Source organism: Littorina saxatilis, linkage group LG10, assembly GCF_037325665.1.
Source record: "Littorina saxatilis isolate snail1 linkage group LG10, US_GU_Lsax_2.0, whole genome shotgun sequence".
In the NCBI taxonomy this organism is placed as follows: Eukaryota; Metazoa; Mollusca; class Gastropoda; order Littorinimorpha; family Littorinidae; genus Littorina; species Littorina saxatilis.
This window is the reverse complement of record NC_090254.1, coordinates 17,738,648-17,761,998: the sequence shown is the minus strand read 5'-3', so window position 1 is coordinate 17,761,998 and position 23,351 is coordinate 17,738,648. Positions and strand designations below refer to the sequence as shown.

Below are 23,351 nucleotides of genomic sequence, written 5' to 3'. Positions count from 1 at the left end.
ACTTAACTTTTTCTTGCCTGTGTTATTGTTGGCTTCCCATCGAGTAGCTTCCCTTGCTTCTCTGTCTTTGTCATTTGTTGGTTTGTGCAGTGCAGTTGTTTTGTCAGTTATTCTCCTCTTTATCTGTTCTATCGTCTTTCTTCTTCTTTTTTGTGTGTGTACTTTTGTGTTTTTGTGCCTGAACTGAAGAAGACCCTTAGGTCGAAACGTCCCTGTTATTCGTTCCGTGTTCGTCATTTTAACGTGAGTACATTGCTTTTTGGTCTCTTTATCTCTCTCTATATATACGACTTGTGTGTGTGTGTGTGTGTGTGTGTATGTGTGTGTGTGTGTGTGTGTGTGTGTGTGTATGTGTGTGTGTGTGTGTGTCCGTGATGCACGGCCAAAGTTCTCGATAGATCTCTTTCAAATTTGATGGCCATATTCAGGTACACCCCGGACACAACCTGGTCGATGAGATATTTCAACACGTGCTCTCAGCGCGCAGCGCTGAACCGATTTTGGTTTTTCTCTGGATCCATTCCCAGTAACTCTTCCTTATCTTCTCCAGTGTTTTCAGCGTTTATCTCCCTTCCTTCGTGTGGTGTCAATCCATATTCCCGTTTCTATTTTTAGAAGGTCACTGTCGACAACGCTCAATCCATATTCCCGTTATACTATTTTTAGAAGGTCACTGTCCCGGCAAAGCCGGGTATTACTCTTCTCCAGTGTTTTGCGCGTTTATCTCCCTTCCTTCGTGCGGTGCGCCGGCAAAGCCGGGTCCCCGGCGAAGCCGGGTATTCGGCTTTACTTCTTCCCGGTGAAGCCGTACCTGGCAAAGCGGGTATTCATCTAGTATCTATATATATATACGACTAGTGTCTGTGTGTGTGTCTGTGTGTGTGTGTGTGTGTGTGTGTGTGTGTGTGTGTCCCCGCGATGCACGGCCAAGGTTCTCGATGGATCTCTTTTAAATTTGGTGTCCATATTCAGGCACACCCCGGACACAACCTGCTCGATGATATATTTCAACACGTGCACTCAGCGCGCAGCGCTGAACCGATTTTGGTTTTTCTCTGGATCTATTCCCAGTAACTCTTCCTTATCTTCTCCAGTGTTTTCAGCGTTTATCTCCCTTCCTTCGTGTGGCGTCAATCCATATTCCCGTTTCTATTTGCCGGGTCCCCGGCGCAGCCGGGTATTCGGCTCGACTTTTTCCCGGCGAAGCCGTACCCGGCGAAGCGGGTGTTCATCTAGTATATATATGCAACCAATGGCTTTCTAAGAAGTAAATTCATGAAAATGTTCCCATTCTGTACAGAGAGCATCTAAGCTGTTGGATTTTGGTACGTGTCCAAGTGGCGGGATTGGTCGTGTTCCATGTAAATACCTGGCCGGATTTGTGACGGTGGGTCCAACTGTTGTCCCGGGAAGGTCTATGCCTTTGAGATGATCACGAATGTCCGCCTTTATTGTTGTTAATGTTAGTGACCATCGTCTGTGTCCCTTGTGTTGCAGGCCCAACGTGTGTCCATACAAGGACATGGAGATGGTGGTGGTCAGACAGCCCTGTGTCCAAGCCTTCACACGGCTGGTCAAGGTGTGGAAGCCACACTGTGGATACACACGCAACTGGTGCGTCGGCTATGAGCGAAGGTGAGATTTTTTCTTCTTCTCTTCTCTCCCCCCCCCCAAAAAAAAAAACCCCACACCAACACACACACACACACAAAGCAACAACACACACACGCGCGCACGTAAGTACGCACGCACGCACCCACGCACGCATGCACACTCGCACGCACATACTCGCACACGCACGCACACACTTATACGCATGCACGCACGCACGGACGCACGCACACACGGACACACGCACGCACACTCTCTCACATACACACACACACACTCACACACATACATACACACACACACGCGCGAAAAATCGCCTACAAAAGCATACGAAAAAACAACTATTCGACTATTCACTAAAGACACAAGATTATTCATGTCCCATCCCGTGAATAATCTGTCCCGGCTGATATACCCACACAGCCGTTGCCCTGTTTGTCTTTAAAGATAATTCCAATCCCGTACTAACCAGTTGGTTACATTAATCAATATCAACATCAGGCTCCCAGATACAGGCGTGTTATGCATCGCTAATCCTTCGCTCGTGAAGAACTCTTTCTTTACCTGACATTTTTTAGCCATCTTTCCTTTGGTAAAGAGACCTCTCAATGTCCTCGACATTCTGACTCCTAAGTAAATGTTGTTGATCCTTCAAACATCGCCGTTGATCCACTGACGACATTGTGAATCTCATCCAATTTCAATTCTGGAAGAAATAGCCTGGTAGGTTTCCGAAGTTGTTAGAGACAGTCACGGGCTTTGAATGTTTTGCTTTTTTCCTCAGACCAAAGGCAATGTATGTTTAAGAGAAGCACTTTCAGTTGGCATATTGTTTATTGCCGAAAGTCTGCAAAGGAAACCATTAGTCCACTTTCAACAAAACTTTACTGCCTAAACAATACACAACATTTTCTGTGCTGCAAGCACTTATGGCGGTAGTCTTTAAGGCTTTTCGGCTTCTTGTTATTTTTTATTTTCCTTTGCTTGTTCTGCCCCGTCTTATCTTTTCGCACCAACAAATTTCTTGCATTTAAAGGGGACTTAAGTACCGGAAAATTGCCTCTATTCAACTCCCCAAACTCAGCCAACACAGCTCTCAAAAGTGTTTTCTGTGAGTGGCTTGGGCGCGAAAACAGCGCCTAGTTCAACTGTTGTGGACGACTCTTTGCTGATGAAGAATGTTGTGAAAAGCTCTCTGGATGAAATATTGTGACGATGAAGTGCAAAATCAACTCCTTGTCAATGGTGTGCTCGAGCGTTTTGCGAGAGAAGGCTGCACCTGCTTCAACCGCCCTTCAAACCGGACTGAAACAAGTTGTAACAAAAACTGTATTGCTAAGTTCGAGGCTCTGTTGGGTACGACCATATTTCCCTGTCGAAAATAGAGAGATAGAAAGCTTTACTGGCTAAAACATGATAAAAATTGAGTTTGTTTAAGTTTACAGAGTGAAATTTAAAGGGTATAGAAATCCTTCCTGGATCGCTTACAACGTTTAGATAAGGCGTCTATTTTTGAAGATTTGAAAGTGAGACTGAAAGTGTCTATGTTTTGAGATTTAACCCAGGTCAGAAGGAAACACGTTTCTTTTCATGATAACTGAACCAGATTCGTATGCAAAGAGACGATGAATGAACTTTGTAATAAAAGAATTTGCTGTTAATGTGTAAAAGTTTATGGCATCTAGAGATTCGTAAAAAATAAGGGGGAAAAAAGATGAAAGGTAAGGAAAGTTAAGTTCTGTAAAAAGGGAACTTTAATTTGGTCTTGCATATCGGGGTTTTTGCGTCTGCTGCCGACATGCTTGCTGACAGAAATGAATTAAACGGAAAAGCATTCACTTTTGCGTAATGCCGGGATTCAAATTCAGGTTCACTGAGTTTCAGAGATAAGAGCGCCGCACTTGCAGACTTTAAACTCACATGTAGAAAACGCATATTGCTAATTAAATGTTTATCTTTTGCCATTTATCGCAGACAAATTAATTGGCTTGTTATCTGTGGATGCACGTGGAAAATTGGATGAGCGTAAAAGGTAAAAAAACCACAAAAAAACCACCAAAAATGTGCATGTTTCATTTTTGTGTTTTTATGGGAATATAAAGATAGTTTAAACCATTAGAGGTGATAGTGATTACCGCTGAAAGCTGACATTTCTTTGACCAAAATCGTTGTTTAAAAACAAGTAAAAATGCAATTTTGTATGCAACCATGCTGTGTGAAATAAATAATCTAGCAGAAATCAGTCAACGTTGAATGAAGACAAGAAGTCTGTTTACGAGGTAGCTTTGTTTAACACTTGTACTGGTCCTTTGAGTCTTCGTCTTCAAGTTGGTTTGAACAAAATGTTATTCATAGTCACGCATATGGCAACACAGCAACATACGCTCGTACTTGAAAAGGAGCAGAACATTTAAAACATACACAACTCATACCGAATGCTCACATAATCGTATCTAACTGTTCATTGCGGAATATGATGTTAACGAATGCGAGCTTCGCTGAAACTTGTTTTCAATACCAAAACTAGTCAAGGAGCGACTGTGTAATATTCAGATTGGCTCCCTCTTGTCATTCTGATCATCATCGGTCCATGCCGTATCGCCGGCATATCTCTCTGACCGGATGCATAATTACTGCGCGGAATCTATCACAATAAGAATTCAGAGTTATCTCCCATGTCAGTTTTTCACTAATGTTTCTGAGAATAGACGAACTGAGACGAAAGTGATTGCAGATTGGCCGACTTCGACAGTGGTCTCCGTTCTGTTCTTCACAGTTATGATAAAGACATCGTTTTAAGGTTAAAACAAGTCAAAATGTTGAGACTGCTGTGGGAAGGAGACCGTGATATTGTTGCATCACTCCCAACTGGTTACGGAAAAAAGTGTCGTCTGCTTCGTAGCCAAAGTTGATTATCACGTGACACTTTTGCCATATTTAGAGTTGTTTGCACAGTAAATACACCCGCAAAAGATAGCTCGCTTGCAACTGTCTTACATATCAATTCTTTTGTCATCTAAAAATTACACAACACCATGAAAAATCATTATCGACGGTCGCGAATCTGCTTATATCAATAACACATTACGAAAAGCTCTAAATATGTAAAAAAAAAATCGATTTCCTCACCAGAGAAGGAAAACAAAGGCATCCTGTCAGGGATAAATGAGACCCGAAGGGAAGTAACTAATTTTACCTGAGTTCAGGATGTCCCTCTTGTCTGTTGCCAAATCATGGATCACGAAATACCAAAGATGTGCAAAAGGCATGATTTTGTGACACTCAGAAAAGATTGTTGCAAATCTGATGATTTCGATGACATCGATGAAGTGATAAATCACGAAACGGGAGGATTTGGTATTGAATCACAGAAGGCTTTCTTAAAATTAAATTCACTGTCTTTTTCTGTCTATTGTGTAAAGAACAAGAAAAAGACGAGAGAAAAAAAACCATAACTTGGCATCAAGACAAGGATATTTAGCAGTAAGAACTAGATCCTCTTCATTATTAAACATCATTATAGGAAGGCATTTAAGCTCTGATGTAGAGCAGTCATACCAAGATGTTAATTATTTTGGAGCAAATATTGTGACCTAAATATGTCCTAGTAAGCGGTCTATGGCACAATGAGAGTTAATGGTTCTGCCATCTTCGCCACATCTGGCATAGTTTTACGTGTTGTTTTATCAAATCAAATCAAATCAAATCAAATTAACTGTACTTTCTCAAATCTGAGAAATTACAGTGGTGGCGCATAAACATGGAAGCCAAACGGAATACGACAACATTGTTAACATTAAAATAAATGTACTTACTTATACGATTCTTATTTAACCAAACATCTCGCTGAATACAAATCTTGTCATAAAGATGAAACACATACTGAAAGTCAAGGCCAAAATGCAATCAGAGAAAGAAAGATATGGTAATAGAAATACAGTCAAGTTAACATTCAGAAAAGCCAATTTTGAAGAATGCTGCCCAACATGGCATCCGTCTTTGTCTCAATCCTATTCCATCAAAACTATTACCGCAATAACTGTCCCCCTACCCTTTTGCCTCCCGCCCCCCCCCCCTCCCCCATCCTTCCCCCAACAAGATAATTTCCACCCGCATCTAGGTACCCTCCCATTCTTTGTTCACCCCTGCGGTGCCCTTTTCAACGCCTATTGGTATGAGACTAGCTTGCAGATCCGTTATCTGTGGAGACAGGTGCGAAAGTTACCTGTGGGGGTCACAGCCTTTTCTGTCTGTAGGTGTTAGAATAACGTGGGAGTTGAATTGATGGTGGTGGTAGTGGCGGCTATGTTTAGTTTGTGTGTGTGTGTGTGTGTGTGTGTGTGGGGGGGGGGCGGAAGGAAGGTTGTGGCTTGTTCTTTGACAGGCTAGAATCTGTTAGTCTTTTGGGGTATTTCATGGCTGATTCAAAAGTAGAAATGGTCTTGACAATGTGTCGTAAACATCCAAAACCGAACCACCAGAAAACAGAACAAGCTCTGAAAGTGTTGCTGTCTCAACTGCAAAAGCTAGAATAACAAATCATGACCAGTGACCTTCTAAGGTGTAGGATTTTGATCCACGTGTAAAATAAAACAGTTGGAACTGGATGTTTACTTCCAAGAACAGTCTGTTATATAAAATAGTGAGAAAAATAGTGCTTTCTGTATTCAGAAAGTAATGCCTGCCATCTTAGCTACAGGTAACAGGGTGACTCAGAGTTGTGTATTTTGTCAGCTTCAGGAAACACATGTGAAATTGGTCAGATGTTTCTGTGACTGAGAGCCAGTGAGTCAAAGAGGAGAGCGGGGTAAAGAAGTCAATTATTTGGGAAGACTAATGAGTAACGGATGAAGGTGATCGATCAGCGCTCATTTCCACTTTGGGGGAAGCGATGATGGAGGGGGAGGAGGACAGGAGCGGGGATAGTTTTTCCTTACTTTCACTTTTTAGCTGCCTGCACACAGACACACAGACACACACACAGACACAGACACACACACACACACACACACACACGCACGCACGCACGCACGCACGCCACACTCACACACACACACACAGACACACAGACACACGGACGCACGCCACACACACAAACATACACGCACACACACACACAGACACACACATACAGACACACTCACATGCACACACACACACACACACACGTCACACACACACACACACACACACACACACACACACACACACACACACACACACACACACACACACACACACACTCAAAACAAATAAGGAAGACAAAAAATCATTTGGGGTGGTGTGACTATCTGCCAAAGTCCGTTATTATACTTTTTTGCGCCTGATAACCTCGGTGCTATAAACTCTAAACACAAATTTTGGAAACGCAAACTCAGCAGGACGACAAGCATAACTGAACAACCAAACACCATATCTTCTGACAGCGACCTGTTTTACGTTTCAGACAGACACATACACACAATCATTGAAAGACATTATCAGATCAATCCAGTTAGCTAAGAATGCTGGAGTATATAAGGATACTATAGTTTCAAAACACAGCGGGTATAATAAATTATGATTACATTTTGAAGACAAGTAGTCTATTTTTACCTTTACCTTGAGGATGCCTGATCAGAACAGGTCGTGTGTACACGCAAGCACAATTCCAAGTGCGCACGGAAAAGATCCTGTAATCCATGTTAGAGTTCGGTGGGTTATAAAAAGACGAAACTGTGTTTGTGCTGACGTTATTCTAAGAATTAAAAGAATCAAGGTCACTCGTGTTCTTTTGCGTTCTCCTTTTTTTCTATCACAGAACGTAAATCTTTATTTGTGTAGACAAACGGTGTGTTTATTTTTCATTCTAAGGGCATAAATCACATGGTTGTATGACTTTATTTCTCTCGTAAAAATGTGATGACACGTTATCTTGCAAAGGGGTGTATTCCTAGCGAACGCCCACCCCCTGCTTTTACCCGAATTATGTGCGGAGGGGGAGTGGGCGTTTGCTAGGGATTTTACGGTATAAATAAGATTATCGTTGAAGATTTAAATAGAGATAACTTAAACATAAACATTGTGCGGAAAAACTGGAGTGGTACTGAGGTTATGTCAACCAGAGTTAGAAAATAAAACAAAATATTAAAACAAAAAAGCTAAAAACAATTACTGTCGAATGATGTAGAGGATTTACATAAACACGTCTGTATTTTTCGGGCGATCCATTGCAGTTATTGCAATCTTCTCATGAGGCCACCTTTCAAAGAATTTGTTGGAGAATAAGATAGAAGATTATAGGCACCTGTCTGCATTTTTCGGGCGATCCATTGCAGTTATTGCAATCTTTTCATGAGGCCACCTTTCAAAGAATTTGTTGGAGAATAAGATAGAAGATTATAGGCACCTGTCTGCATTTTTCGGGCGATCCATTGCAGTTATTGCAATCTTTTCATGAGGCCACCTTTCAAAGAATTTGTTGGAGAATAAGATAGAAGATTATAGGCACCTGTCTGCATTTTTCGGGCGATCCATTGCAGTTATTGCAATCTTTTCATGAGGCCACCTTTCAAAGAATTTGTTGGAGAATAAGATAGAAGATTATAGGCACCTGTCTGCATTTTTCGGGCGATCCATTGCAGTTATTGCAATCTTTTCATGAGGCCACCTTTCAAAGAATTTGTTGGAGAATAAGATAGAAGATTATAGGCACCTGTCTGCATTTTTCGGGCGATCCATTGCAGTTATTGCAATCTTTTCATGAGGCCACCTTTCAAAGAATTTGTTGGAGAATAAGATAGAAGATTATAGGCACCTGTCTGCATTTTTCGGGCGATCCATTGCAGTTATTGCAATCTTTTCATGAGGCCACCTTTCAAAGAATTTGTTGGAGAATAAGATAGAAGATTATAGGCACCTGTCTGCATTTTTCGGGCGATCCATTGCAGTTATTGCAATCTTCTCATGAGGCCACCTTTCAAAGAATTTGTTGGAGAATAAGATAGAAGATTATAGGCACCTGTCTGCATTTTTCGGGCGATCCATTGCAGTTATTGCAATCTTCTCATGAGGCCACCTTTCAAAGAATTTGTTGGAGAATAAGATAGAAGATTATAGGCACCTGTCTGCATTTTTCGGGCGATCCATTGCAGTTATTGCAATCTTTTCATGAGGCCACCTTTCAAAGAATTTGTTGGAGAATAAGATAGAAGATTATAGGCACCTGTCTGCATTTTTCGGGCGATCCATTGCAGTTATTGCAATCTTTTCATGAGGCCACCTTTCAAAGAATTTGTTGGAGAATAAGATAGAAGATTATAGGCACCTGTCTGCATTTTTCGGGCGATCCATTGCAGTTATTGCAATCTTTTCATGAGGCCACCTTTCAAAGAATTTGTTGGAGAATAAGATAGAAGATTATAGGCACCTGTCTGCATTTTTCGGGCGATCCATTGCAGTTATTGCAATCTTTTCATGAGGCCACCTTTCAAAGAATTTGTTGGAGAATAAGATAGAAGATTATAGGCACCTGTCTGCATTTTTCGGGCGATCCATTGCAGTTATTGCAATCTTCTAATGAGGCCACCTTTCAAAGAATTTGTTGGAGAATAAGATAGAAGATTATAGGCACCTGTCTGCATTTTTCGGGCGATCCATTGCAGTTATTGCAATCTTTTCATGAGGCCACCTTTCAAAGAATTTGTTGGAGAATAAGATAGAAGATTATAGGCACCTGTCTGCATTTTTCGGGCGATCCATTGCAGTTATTGCAATCTTCTAATGAGGCCACCTTTCAAAGAATTTGTTGGAGAATAAGATAGAAGATTATAGGCACCTGTCTGCATTTTTCGATATATCCTCTGTGGTCATTGTTGTGCCCACATAAGGTCACTGTTGACATCTGGATCTGGATCTGGATAGCCCGCCTGGGTTGGTGGTTGGCGGGTGCGCCACAGAAGCCGACGACGACTATCAACGTGACGTTTTTTTGGGTGTGCGCATCTAAAAGAGTCTTAAAAGTTCACTGTACACAAGGTGGATATAGTGTACAACTCCAGCTGGTCTTCTTGCTGCTGTACTTGCGGTTTTAGTCCGTTTGCCCTAGAATGTAGGCTTTTCAAGCACAGTTAAAAAATGCTATGTTACAATGTTAAAAACTGGATAAAAACTACTGAGGCTCTCACACTGGTTTCTGCCCCCCGAACGCCGATGAGAAGGCGCTGGGCGTGGTCAAGGTGACGGTGGCTTCGCTTCGACATAGGAGTTCTCTGAGGAGGTAAAGTCGTGAAAGTCGCGGTATTGGTCACGAAGTGTACACAAGAACACAGCTACAGCTACTTCCAAGGTGGTCAGCTTGTCGGCGAGACAGGACACGAACACGCACAGGTGACTGGACAGTGTCCGAACACCTGCATACACACTCGGACTTGTACACCTGAGACGGAGACACTTAGAAAGGCATACAGGCACATACATGAACACATATTTGAGGGTATGGTTGTATTTAGGATCACGTTTGTTTGAGACATGCAAATGTGCTTTTTAATATGCAAATGTATGTTGAAGACACAGCTGTTTATGATCTGGTCACCTATGTTGGAAAACGTGCAGTTCCCAAGTGTTTGGGACTAGAAACAGTCAGTCACACACGTAAAAACCAATTTCACACGATGATAATGAGAGAAACCGGTAAACAAGGAAAGAGAGATTCACGAGGAAAAGACAGGTATATAAGGTGTGGACAGGTCAATAGCTTCAATATCCCAATGAGTCAGGACAAGACGAGCCCATCAATCAATCAATCAATCAATAAACTTTATTAATCTCTAAAAGAGAAATTGCATTGCTGAGCTTTTGTGTCCGTAATAAAACATACATAAAACATTCAAAAATAAACATTTGTTCTTTGTCATTCATACATTCTTGTGTTCTTATACATTTCTTCAATTCATGCATCATTATTCTATCATAATTATGTACATACATTTATTCTCTTTTAACAGTCTGTCTTCAAACGCATCTCAGAGAGGAAGGCTAGAGATTTGTGTTGTGCCATAGGTAAAATCATGTGCTTAGCTATGAAGTAATGTTATCACATGTTATTTAATGAAAAAGAGTAATATATATGTACCAAGCGTATACCATCAGCAAAACTGAGAAAATACAGCACATTGGTTATCACATAAGAAAGTATATTAAAAATCAAAGAGCCCGCTCAGTTGCAATCAATGTATAAACAGATATACAAACGTGCCTATCTTCACTTTCACTGGCTGTACAAACATGCATACAAACGTGTCCATCCTAATTGTGACAACCGTCACAACATGCGATGTCCGGCTGTCAAACCTGTCCGACACAATCACCACAGATTCACCGAGCTGTCGGAAAGGTTCACCGTCGGACACGTAGGCAGGCAATTGTACAAAGGACCTGATAAACAAAGTAAGTGCTCTAAAGGCATACGACATGTGTAATATAGTAAGTGAGAGTTATACGGAACCTTTCTCCTGGCACCTGAGAGAATAACAAGCATTGAAGTGAACAAGCGACTTTCATCCTCAAATGTTGTGTGTGTATAAAGGACGGTCTACTTTGACTACCCTTTCCGTGTTCCACATATTGAAATTATCTGAAAGTATCAATCCTCTTAGCGAGGAAAGCAAGGAGAATGCATACGATTACACCTAGAAGAAAAGTGCAAAAAGTAACAGGCATCGACCTGAACTGACCAATGTCAGCATAGCCAGCGAATAATTACATATGTGTGATAGCTAAGGCGAGCTGACCAACCTGTATTTTTCGTGAGGCGTTAAAAGACAGAAATAAGTTCCTACATTAAAGACCCGTAAATGAGAAGTTTTCATATATGTTCATCACGTTCTTTTATGTTATGCTCATTGAGAATCTTTGTTGTGTGTATTTCTTGTTAAGCATTTTGGGAATCATTGTTTTAGGAATTTCATAGAATCTTCCGTTGTTCTTGTATAGGAACCGCTTTTTAACCGTTAAAGTCTCAGACAGAACTAGTTTTGTGTGTGTTATGCCTTAATTAATAATGAAACACATGTCATTATTCGCTCAATGGTTATATGAAGTCTCTCTGCGGGCTATGACAATCTTGGTTGTAGAATGCGTGTAACTTCTCATCGTCTAAAACAGTCAAGGACCCGTTCTTCTTCTTCTTCTTCTTCTTCTGCGTTCATGGGCTGAAACTCCCACGTACACTCGTGTTTTTTGCACGAGTGGGGTTTTACGTGTATGACCGTTTTTACCCCGCCATTTAGGCAGCCATACGCCGCTTTCGGAGGATTCATGCTGGGTATTTTCGTGTTTCTATACCACACCAAACTCCGACATGGATTACAGGATCTTTTCCGTGCGCACTTGGGCTTGTGCTTGCGTGCATACACGACCTGTTCTGAGCAGGCATCCTCAAGGCCCTATCAGCAACAGCTGACGGACCTTGCCGAACGCACAACGGATGACCCCATGTCCGAGGATACCGGCGGGCGATACTTGATTTATCGCCCGCTGACCACAGTCGAGTGACCAGGAGTAATCGGTAGCTCGTGAAGGGGATATAGAATCCCTTTCAGACAGTGAATGGCCTATGGGGAGAAGTCTTGGTAGTGGCAGTATATATGCTAATCTGTTTGTTTCCTTGGAGAGTTTGGCTAAGTGAGTTATTATTTGCAGTTGTTCTTCGTAAACTGATGGTGGTGTTTGCTTGAACTTATGATAGTTGAATAGCTTTGTGAGATTTGAAATGCAATATTTCAGTGTGTTAATCTTTGCAGTTGATCTTCGTAAACTGATGGTTGAGACCTGTTGGTTTAGATAGTTGAAAAGCTTTAAAGCATTTGATTTGTAGTACTGATTTTAGTCCTGTAAATTGTTGAAACCTATCAAGGTTGTAAATAACGCGTATAAGTACACTTATTTTGCAATTACCATACTGATCAATATTATTATGAACCTATACTCCATTACGATAAGAAGCCCACACGCATGTAAAATGTAACAAAGAAATACACTCATCATATTTTGACATCACAAGATACGACAATCTATCGCCAGCAGCGACGCCAAGATGTCTGAAAATGCATATTCCGGGCCGGGCATGCGCTTCCATGGCAACTGTCCAGAGACTGACACCTGCACGTGATTTACCGGTGCAATCGACATGGTAACACACTTCATTAAGCACACAGTTACCCTATACCCCCAGCACTTGCGATGGGTTCGCGTGGGATTCAGTCACTTAGAGTTGGTGTTTGCAGAATCTCTTGAACGTCACTACATTTTGTTTGTTTGTGGGATTGCCAAGATGGAACCTCTTTTATTTGATTGAAAGTCATTGAGAATGTTTGTTTTATTTCTTTTTGTCAAAGGAAAGACTAAAAGTCGTCATCCAGAGCCATCCATACTTTGGCCTTGTGACGCGTCAATGTTTTGCGACAAATATTCTGAATCATCACTTGGAAAATATTTTGTAAGAGAGAGAGAGGGAGAGGGAGAGACGGAGAGATAGAGAGAGATAGAGATAGAGAGAGAGAGAGAGAGAGAGAGAGAGAGAGAGAGAGAGAGAGAGAGAGAGAGAGAGAGAGAGAGAGAGAGAGATTCCACCAACCCATCATCATCACCAATCTCTCCATGTTTCAGAACGTCACTGAGATTATGGGAAAACCAAAAATCTTATCCAGGGTATCACCGCGTGCATAAAATGGCTGCGATCTGCTGGCCGATGTGAATGCGAGATGTATTGTGTAAAAAAAATTCCATCTCACACGGCATAAATAAATCCATGCGCCTTGAATATGTGCGCGATATAAATTGCATAAAATTAAAATTAAAAAATTAAAAAAATCAATCCCTGCGCTTAGAACTGTACCCACGGAATACGCGCGATATAAGCCGCATATTGATTGATTGATTGATAAAATAGCAGGGGCCAGATATTGTCTATCTCCCAGACGCATCACCTGTCGGCTTATGTCATAGGCACGAAGGAAATAAGACTTGATCCACGTGCTTGCTATTTTTCTTTCTCGCAAAACAAGTGTGTTAATTTGCGCAGCTATTTTGGCTTCATAATGGTGAGAATGTCTGAGGCAGTGTCGTGTTGTTGAAATCTCCAGAGTAGGCGAAGCACTCCTTCGCGAGACAAGTGCGTTAATTTGTGCAGCCTGCTTGGTTTCGTAATGGTTAGAATGTCTGAGGCAGTGAAGTGTTTGAACGTCTACAGGATGTCGCAAAACATTTCAAACTAATAATTCTATTATATGTAAAAAAAAATATATATAAAAAAATGTTCGTAGTCTTTTGAAATGAAATAGCTGTGACTGTCACTTTAAATAAAATGAGAGCAGAGTGCTTGAGAAGTTTCAGTTCTGTTTGATTGTCATTCTTTCCCTTCAAACCATACAGTGGAACACCCCTTGCAACACCCCCCGGATGTTTGTTTGTTTGTTTGTTTGCTTAACGCCCAGCCGACCACGAAGGGCCATATCAGGGCGGTGCTGCTTTGACATATAACGTGCGCCACACACAAGACAGAAGTCGCAGCACAGGCTTCATGTCTCACCCAGTCACATTATTCTGACACAGGACCAACCAGTCCTAGCACTAACCCCATAAGGCCAGACGCCAGGCGGAGCAGCCACTAGATTGCCAATTTTAAAGTCTTAGGTATGACTTGGCCGGGGTTTGGACCCACGACCTCCCGATCACGGGGCGGACGCCTTACTACTAGGCCACCGTGCCGGTCCCCGGATGTTAAAACCTTCCTTTTTCAGATGTTCGATTCATTACCTTTGCAGATTTACCTTCGTTGAAGGACGCCCTACTGTTTAAGGCTGTATTTTCTCAACTTGTTCAGAGATTGGTTGGTTATTTGGTAGTTGAGGTTTCGTGTCTCGGGGAACCTAGGGGGTGATCCGAGGCCGATTCAGCATGGTTGGTTATTTGGTAGTTGAGGTTTCTTGTCTCGGGGAACCTAGGGGGTGATCCGAGGCCGATTCAGCATGGTACCCCCCGCGGGTTTGGGGGAAGAATTTACCCGATGCTCCCCAGCATGTCGTAAGAGGCGACTAACGAATTCTGTTTCTCCTTTTACCCTTGTTAAGTGTTTCTTGTATAGAATATAGTCAATTTTTGTACAGATTTTAATCAAGCAGTATGTAAGAAATGTTAAGTCCTTTGTACTGGAAACTTGCATTCTCCCAGTAAGGTAATATATTGTACTACGTTGCAAGCCCCTGGAGCAAATTTTTGATTAGTGCTTTTGTGAACAAGAAACAATTGACAAGTGGCTCTATCCCATCTCCCCCCCCCTTTCCCCGTCGCGATATAACCTTGGTGGTTGAAAACGACGTTAAACACGAAATAAATAAAGAAAGAAAGAATTGAGCATGGTTGCAAGAGGTCTTCAAATGGTAGTTCCGGGTGACTTTAAAATTCAGTCCTCTGTTGTTTAGTACAATACGTGTTCGTCTAGTGTGCAAAAAAAAAAGAAGAATGTTTACTACTGATGCCCAAAGGCGGGTGCCTTTTTCGCCTGCAAGCGGGAAGCTCAAGAAATAAGGCCAACACCACCAACAGACAAAAAAAGAGAGAGGGAGAGAGGGGCAAAAACAAAACCATAAACAAACAGAACAAACGACAAAACCATTTTTGGCACGACACACACCAAGCTGAAAATCTGCTACATGTTGCACGAGCTATATAACGTGAACTCACGGTGCAAAAAATCAAGGGGGATAATATCGACGGACACTAAGCCCTATCTCCCGTCCCATTCATTCAGTCCATCCGTCTCGGTAAGCCAATACCGCCGTGCTGACAGTCTCGGCCAGCCTGATATTACACGCCATCGCTTCGTCATTATTTTACGCAGACAAGTGCTCCGAATCACGCGACTCTGTCCCTCGCAGAAAGCGATGCGCGAGTTCTCCCCCTTCGTGTAGAACTCTTCATGGATGGAGTTCGGAAAAGAGTCTCCCCCCCCCCCCCCCCTTTATGAACATATGAAGTACTCTTTTATTGATGAAGTTCGGAAAAGATCGTGTGCTTAACGCAGTTTGGCTTCAAAGTGGAAGGGTTGAAAACTTGTAAGTTAGAGTCTCAGGACTATATATTTAAGACAACGATTAAAGCCCCCCCCCCCCCCCCCCCCCGTTGGCCGTTCAAATACCGCCCTGATATGGCCCTTCGTGGTCGGCTGGGCGTTAAACATAACAAAAAAACAAACAAACCCCCTTCAAATATTTGCATGTTACCACACAAACTAACAACGGAGAAGGCGAAGGAGTCGCTGCGTTTGCTTCTCAGTTAATGCCCTTGCATAGACGTATAGGTGTGTGATGTGATAAGAGTAATGAGCAATTTAGTAATTAATGAAATGCATACTTTTGCGTTTGTTCTCTTATCTGGAAGCTTCCTCCAGAAGAAGCCTAATTTCTCTATTTGAATGAACATGCTGAATCGGTAAAAGCATCTTTGCTTGATCTCACTTTCTGTTTGCTTGTTCGTCTTTTTTTTCTGAACGTCAGTGACTTATTTGTTTACTTGTATGTCTGCTTATACAACTCTTATACCCCCATTCCACACAATCGTTCTAGGTCCCGTTCCCGCACCGACCAAGGAACGGTGCAGGCACGGGAGGGAACCGCAATGGAACGTAAATGATCGTTAACGGAACTGCTTTGAACGGTAGGGACGGTTGAGTTTGGACTGCATGTTCAAAATTTTAGCCGTTCCCCTCGCAATCAGAATGAACGGTTATGGAACCTTAACCCATCGGTAACGGAACGCTTGGATCGTTAAAGGAACCTAAAACAACTGTAACGCAACGGTAATGCTCTCACACACTGAGTTGCCATACCCACATTCCACACATCTGTTCTAGCTTCCGTTCCCAGCCGTCCTGGGGACGGCTGCCACAATGGTCAGACGCTGCTCAAAGATGCCAAAAACGACCGTTTGTGCAGCGTTCCATTGTTGTGGCAGCCGTCCTTGGTCGGTACGGGAACGGGACCTAGAACGCTTGTGTGGAATGGGGGTATTAGCTTCGTCTGTAAGTCTTTCTTGTCAGTCCCAATCAGTCTTTCTGTTCCTTAAGTATTTTTTGTTTGTTTATGTTTGTCTGTTTGTGTGTATATTGCTTCTTGTTTTTATTGGAAGCACACTTTTCAAGAGACGTTTCTCACGCTTGCCAGTTGTGTTGCTCATTACCAGACCTAATTAGAGCGTGCCTTCGTTTCTTTAAAACGCAATCTGTTAGCGTAACCGCTGTTGAATTTCTCATTTGGCGTACCCTCATTCTATATTTCTTTTTCTTCTTCTACTTCTTCTTTTGCTTTTCATTTACACTCGAACTATTTCAACTTCTGTTCTCAGTCTCTCGGGTATTTTTGGAATGGAGGGCACAGATATATTCGTTTTATTTTTACTTACACAAAAATTCAACGTCTTATCTAATTTGACGATTAAATCAGCGAAAAGCTGACCTTTCGCAAAAGAAAAAATTCATTACTATTAGACGTATATCGGTTTCGACTTACACCCTTGCCATGGTCACTTCGTTTTACCTTCTCATTTTTCATGATCGTACTGGCTACATCAATTTAACTTACACCACATCGTCCAACTCTTGTGTTAATACTTTAATACTTTAATACTCAAATGTACATAGCTGTGCCTAATTCAAATGCTACTCATATTTCACCCTGCTGTATAACACATGCAATATTGTGTATTTGACGTAGAATGTCTTCACAGCCATCCGTGTGACCTATTCACTTACCCGATAATCATATCACCTTCGTATCCATTTACTTTACTTTGTCTTGAAAACACATTTATTCTTTATTCTTCCTTACTCTCCTTCTTACTTGTGTTCTGTATAAAGTCATGCTCTGTTTCCCCAGAGGCTATGTGAGAGCTAGCCTCTGTCCCTTGTGCAGCCACTTTTCCCGTTGTTCGGCGTGGGGTAGTACCACCGTTTCGGCCCTGGATTTTAAGCATGTACTTCAGAGATGCCATTACCTAAATGCCTGTTGATTTTCTAACTTCCAGGGCTAGAATCGGTGGTTTCTGTTCCAAGGCGGCAACTCTCTCACAGAAAGTATTATTTTACAATGTTCTTGATGCTTGTATAGCAATAGCCATAGTTGTTAGAAGAGGAAATGGTGTGAACTTAGCTATTGTATTATGGTCTCTACACTTCGTCTATAGTTACAGTCCCAACGAATCGCGACAAAATAACTCTGAAAAGGACTCAGTAAATACTAGCAACCGTGAAGTACGCTCGATTCCTATAAGTACGCTGTTTTGTTTTGTAATATTAGTTTTTTTAGTCTTGAAACTGATGTTATGTGGGGACATTAATCCGAATCCGGGACCAGTTTCTCCGTTAGAAAAAGGTGAACTTATAGTAGCACACTTAAACACCAGAAGTTTGAGGAACAAACTTGATATTGTGGAAAGTGAAATTAGAGATTTTGACATAGTAACTTTATCTGAGACTTGGTTACCTGCTGGTAAGATGCAAGACCAATTTAATATTAATGGTTTCCATCCACTTGTGCGGAGAGACAGACCAGACGGAGCACACGGTGGTGTGGCAATATATGTTAAAGATTACTTATGCTGTAAAGAGAGAACAGATCTTTTGATTCCTAACCTTGAAGCCACATGGATCGAAACCAAATTGAATCAAGAAACTATATTGATAGGCTCGTTTTACCGGCCTCCTAGTGCCCCTGTTGCTTATTGGCAACTGATCGATTCTTCTATTAAACAAGTTATGGCCACCCCTCACAAATTCATAATTCTTGGTGATTTTAATTCCGATTTTAATGACAACCCACCAAAGCAACTCACAGACATTTTGTATCTGAATAGCTTAAAGCAACTAGTTACAAGTCCCACACGGATAACTGAAGATACGTCCACCTGTATCGACCTGATTATTACCCCAAGCACTGACATTGTTGATAAAGTAGAAGTTATTCCTCCCATTTGTAGTGATCACTCCGTACCAGTCGTTTATTTAAAGCATCATTTGAAGAAAAGATCACACTCAAAAAGAACAATTTTAGATTATAGCAAACTAGACGGTCAAAAGTTAATAGTTGAGTTACAGAAAATTGATTGGTCAAACATAGTGACTTTAGAAGATATTCATACCGCAGCTTCTCTTTTTTCGGAGCAGTTGTATTCGATCGTGAAAACCTGCTTGCCTGTCAAGGAAGTCACCATTCGGGAGGGAGACACACCCTGGATCACATCATATATTTTGAAATTAAAAGACCGAAAAAGATTTATTCATACTATTGCTGTGCATGTAGACACACCACAAGCTTGGGAACTCTTTCGTAAGATAAGGAACCAATACACAGATGCTATTCGAACGCGAAAGAAACAATATTTAGAGGAACTTGACCGGTCCGTATCTGATCCAAAGAAATTTGGTCAGAAGCAGTGGTGGAAGTTAGTTAACAGGTTTATGGCAAAGAAAGGCTCTGACCAAAACGAAATCCCGCCACTAACAGTTGATTGTAAAACCTATTTTGAAGACCAGGAAAAGGCTGAATTATTTAATATGTCTTTTGTCAAACAATCAGAAATAAACGACACAGACGATAATGTTCCCGATATAGATAATGCTGAGTTTTTTGTCGACGATATGGTCGTGACTTCTGAAGAAGTGAAAAGTGTAATAGAAAGTCTTGATACATCTAAAGCTGTCGGGCCTGATAAAATTCATAATAAGATTCTTATTGCAAGTTTACCTATAATAGCAGAACCTCTATCTATTTTATTTACAAGATCATTAAATGAGGGTGTATTTCCAAGCATATGGAAAACAGCACACATAACACCGATATTTAAAAAGGGGGATAAAGGAGACTGTTCAAATTATCGTCCCATCTCACTCTTAAGCTGCGTAGGTAAAGTCCTTGAAAAATGTGTTCAGAAACATGTGTTTGATTATTTTGTATCGAATAACATAATCACACCTTCCCAGTCTGGTTTTATTCCCGGTGACTCCACTGTGTACCAGTTAACATGCCTATATAACGACTTTTGCAAGTCACTCGACGACAGCATTACTGTCCAGGCAATCTTTTTCGACATTTCCAAAGCATTTGACAGAGTCTGGCACAAAGGTCTTTTGAGAAAGTTATTTGCACTAGGGATTCGAGGTCAGATGTTTAATTGGTTGCAAAACTATTTAACTGATCGAAAACAAGCAGTGGTGCTTAAAGGAAGTATGTCTAGCTACTTACATGTGCAAACAGGCGTTCCACAAGGCTCTATTCTAGGACCTCTCCTTTTTCTGGTTTACATTAACGACATAGTTGATAACGTTGAATCCATTATTAAACTGTTTGCCGACGATACAAGTATGTATTTAAGCCTGGAAAATTCTCAGATGCGAACAGATATTTTTAACTCAGATCTTGAAAAAATCGACCAGTGGGCTAGTCAGTGGAAAGTTAAATTTAATCAAAGTAAAACAAAACTTCTGAATATAAGCAGGAAAAGAAATCCAGATTACATCCCTTTGAACTTCGGTGGCACAATTTTACAAGAAACTGAAAGTCATAAACATCTTGGTATTATTATTCAGAATAACGGTAAGTGGGAGTTACATATTAAATCTGTTATAGCAAAATGCCGTACGCTAGTAGCTTGCTTACGATCTTATAAATATAGACTAGGCAGAAAAGCTTTAGAAACAATGTATAAATCCTTCATATTGCCACATTTTGATTATGCTGATGTTCTCTGGGACAACTGCCCTAAGGAGTTAGCCACCGAGCTCGAAAGTATTCACTTAGATGCAATTCGAACCATTGTTGGAGCAGTCCGCGGTACAAGCCATCAAAAATTGTACGATGAGTCAGGCTTTATTTCATTACTAGAGAGGCGAAAACGTCATAAATTGATATTATTTCACAAGATCGTTCACCGCAAGGTGCCAAACTACTTATTAGCGATATTGCCACCATTGATATCAACTAATAACCCATATCACCGGCGCAGACCTCTAGACAGGAAAGTTCCATCGTTTAAAACTGAATTATATAGAAACTCATTTCTCCCATCTACTACACAACTCTGGAATTCTTTACCAGACTATATAAAACTTAGTGATTCCCTAAGTGAATTTAAGCACTTTTTGTCAAAAAACGATTTAAGTCCGCCGTGTTATTTTTATTCTGGAGATCGCATGTCACAAATAATTCACTGTAAGCTCAGGTTATATATAAGTGATCTCAATAACGATCTAGTGAGACGTCACGTTGCTACAGATGCATCTTGTGACTGTGGATTCCCGTCCGAATCCGTACAACACTTCATATTCGATTGTCCAAATTATCGCGAAGCACGTCAAGAAACTATACATACCCTCCCTAATCACACAATTCACCTCCCCCACCTTTTAAACGGAGACAGACAGTATTCTTTAGATTTGAACAGGAAAAATTTTTCCACCGTACACTCGTTCATTGAACGTTCAGGCCGCTTTGGGTAAGTCAGAATAAATGCTCTACAAGCCGGACAACAACTTAAACTTCTGCACATCTCCTACCCATCCCTCTTCTTTTATTCATCTTCTTTCCCTCGTTCCTTCCTTTACTGTCTTTCTTTATAATCATTATGCAACGTTCATTACGTTATTAATAGATTTGGTTTATTGAGACACATTTTTCACCCGTTACCGCCTTATGTTGTAATGTCATGCAGGAACACCACTATAAGCTTCTAGCTTGTTGCTGTTTCTGTGAACTTTGTATACATGTCATGATTGTAACCTTTGTTAAAATAAACTTATGTTTAAACCAACAAGTCGGGTTTTCCCCCCTGTTCTTCTCCATTCTTCTGAACAACACTGAATACGAAGACGAAGATGAAAAACTTCATGCACGTCAATGTACCCCCTGTTCTTCTCCATTCTTTGTTCTTGTCTAATTTGACGATTATTTAAGTAATCAGCGAAAAGACGAACTTTCTCAAAAGAGAAAATTCCTTACTGTTAAATGTAAATCGGTTTCGACTCAGAAGTCGGGTTTTCCCCCTGTTCTTCTCCATTCTTTCTTCTTGTCCTTCCTTCCTTCCTTCCTTCCTTCCTTCCTTCCTTCCTTCCTTCCTTCCTTTCTTCCTTCCTTCCTTCCTTCCTTCCTTCCTTCCTTCCTTCCTTCCTTTCGTTCGTTCGTTCCTTCATTCATTCATTCATTCATTCATTCATTCACCGATGTATTCAGTCATGAAAGCATCGTTCTTGCTTTTCTGACCTTTCCTTCGTTCGTTCGTTCCTTCGTTCGTTTGTTCCTTCGTTCGTTCGTTCGTTCCTTCCTTCGTTCCTTCCTTCTTTCGTTCTTTCCTTCTTTCCTTCCTTCGTTCCTTCCTTCGTTCATTCATTCGATATCATTCACCGATGTATTCATTCATAAAAGCATCGTTCTTGCTTTCCTGACCTTTCCTTCGTTCGTTCGTTCCTTCGTTCGTTCGTTCGTTCCTTCCTTCGTTCCTTCCTTCTTTCGTTCTTTCCTTCTTTCCTTCCTTCGTTCCTTCCTTCGTTCGTTCGTTCCTTCCTTCCTTCCTTCCTTCTTTCCTTCCTTCCTTCCTTCCTTCTTTCGTTCGTTCCTTCCTTCCTTCCTTCGTTCCTTCGTTCCTTCGTTCCTTCCTTCCTTCCTTCCTTCCTTCTTTCCTTCCTTCCTTCCTTCTTTCGTTCGTTCGTTCCTTCCTTCCTTCCTTCCTTCTTTCGTTCGTTCCTTCCTTCCTTCCTTCCTTCCTTCCTTCCTTCTTTCGTTCGTTCGATCCTTCCTTCATTCATTCCTTCGTTCCTTCGTTCCTTCCTTCTTTCGTTCTTTCCTTCGTTCCTTCCTTCGTTCCTTCCTTCGTTCGTTCATTCATTCATTCACCGATGTATTCATTCACAAAGCATCGTTCTTGCTTTCCTGACCTTTCCTTCGTTTGTTCCTTCCTTCGTTCCTTCCTTCGTTCCTTCATTCCTTCATTCATTCACCGATGTATTCATTCATAAAAGCATCGTTCTTGCTTTCCTGACCTTTTGCCTCTTCCTCCCACATCTCTAAACATACACATCTCGTAACCGCTTTCCCACCCGCATACACGATTATTTTCCTTGCATTGAGGATTCTCACATGAGATCATCAAACAGAAGCATATGGGCCTGTACTTTTCCATTGGATAAACCTGAACTCCATACCCGACAGACACAAAAAATAACACTCTTTGACTGTGTCCAAACATTGACATTACGACAGATAGAACAACTTTACTGTGTTACTATCAGGAAAAAAACACCCATCGCGGTAAAGAAGAAAAGGGATAAAGAAAAGAAGAAAGAAGGAGCCAGTATTTCAGAAAAAAAAGATGCAAAAGCAGCGGTGGCGACTAACGAAAGAAAGAAAAACAGAAGCAACAAGGCATTCAAGGCAGCAAACGGGCTAGCAAGCAAGTAGGCAATCCGGAAAAAAGACAGAAAGATTGAAAGGGAAAAAGATAGTTCGGAAAGAATCTTCACAATTTGAGTAGTGAGGGAGATGATGTTTGCAATGAAAGCGGATTACGACTTGAGGAAAGCCAATTAGCAAAGCGGACAGAACTAGAGAGCGTCTGTGTTTGCGACACAAATACACCTGAAAGACGCCGAGGAGCGAAAGATACTGCCAATTAGGTTAATCACCGAAGAAGAATGACGTGTGTGGCCGTTGCACGCT

General features: G+C 41.4%; 1 protein-coding gene across 2 annotated transcripts in view; it reads left to right on the top strand.

The window, feature by feature from the left end:
• LOC138978305 (multiple epidermal growth factor-like domains protein 6) overlaps positions 1 to 23,351 on the top strand; it is a 285,073-nt gene that overhangs the window by 64,119 nt on the left and 197,603 nt on the right. For both annotated transcript variants that reach the window (XM_070350998.1, XM_070350995.1), the window contains exon 2: positions 1,498 to 1,635. In XM_070350998.1, the coding sequence (XP_070207099.1) occupies positions 1,498 to 1,635 (138 nt within the window). The remainder of the gene's footprint in view (positions 1 to 1,497; positions 1,636 to 23,351) is intronic.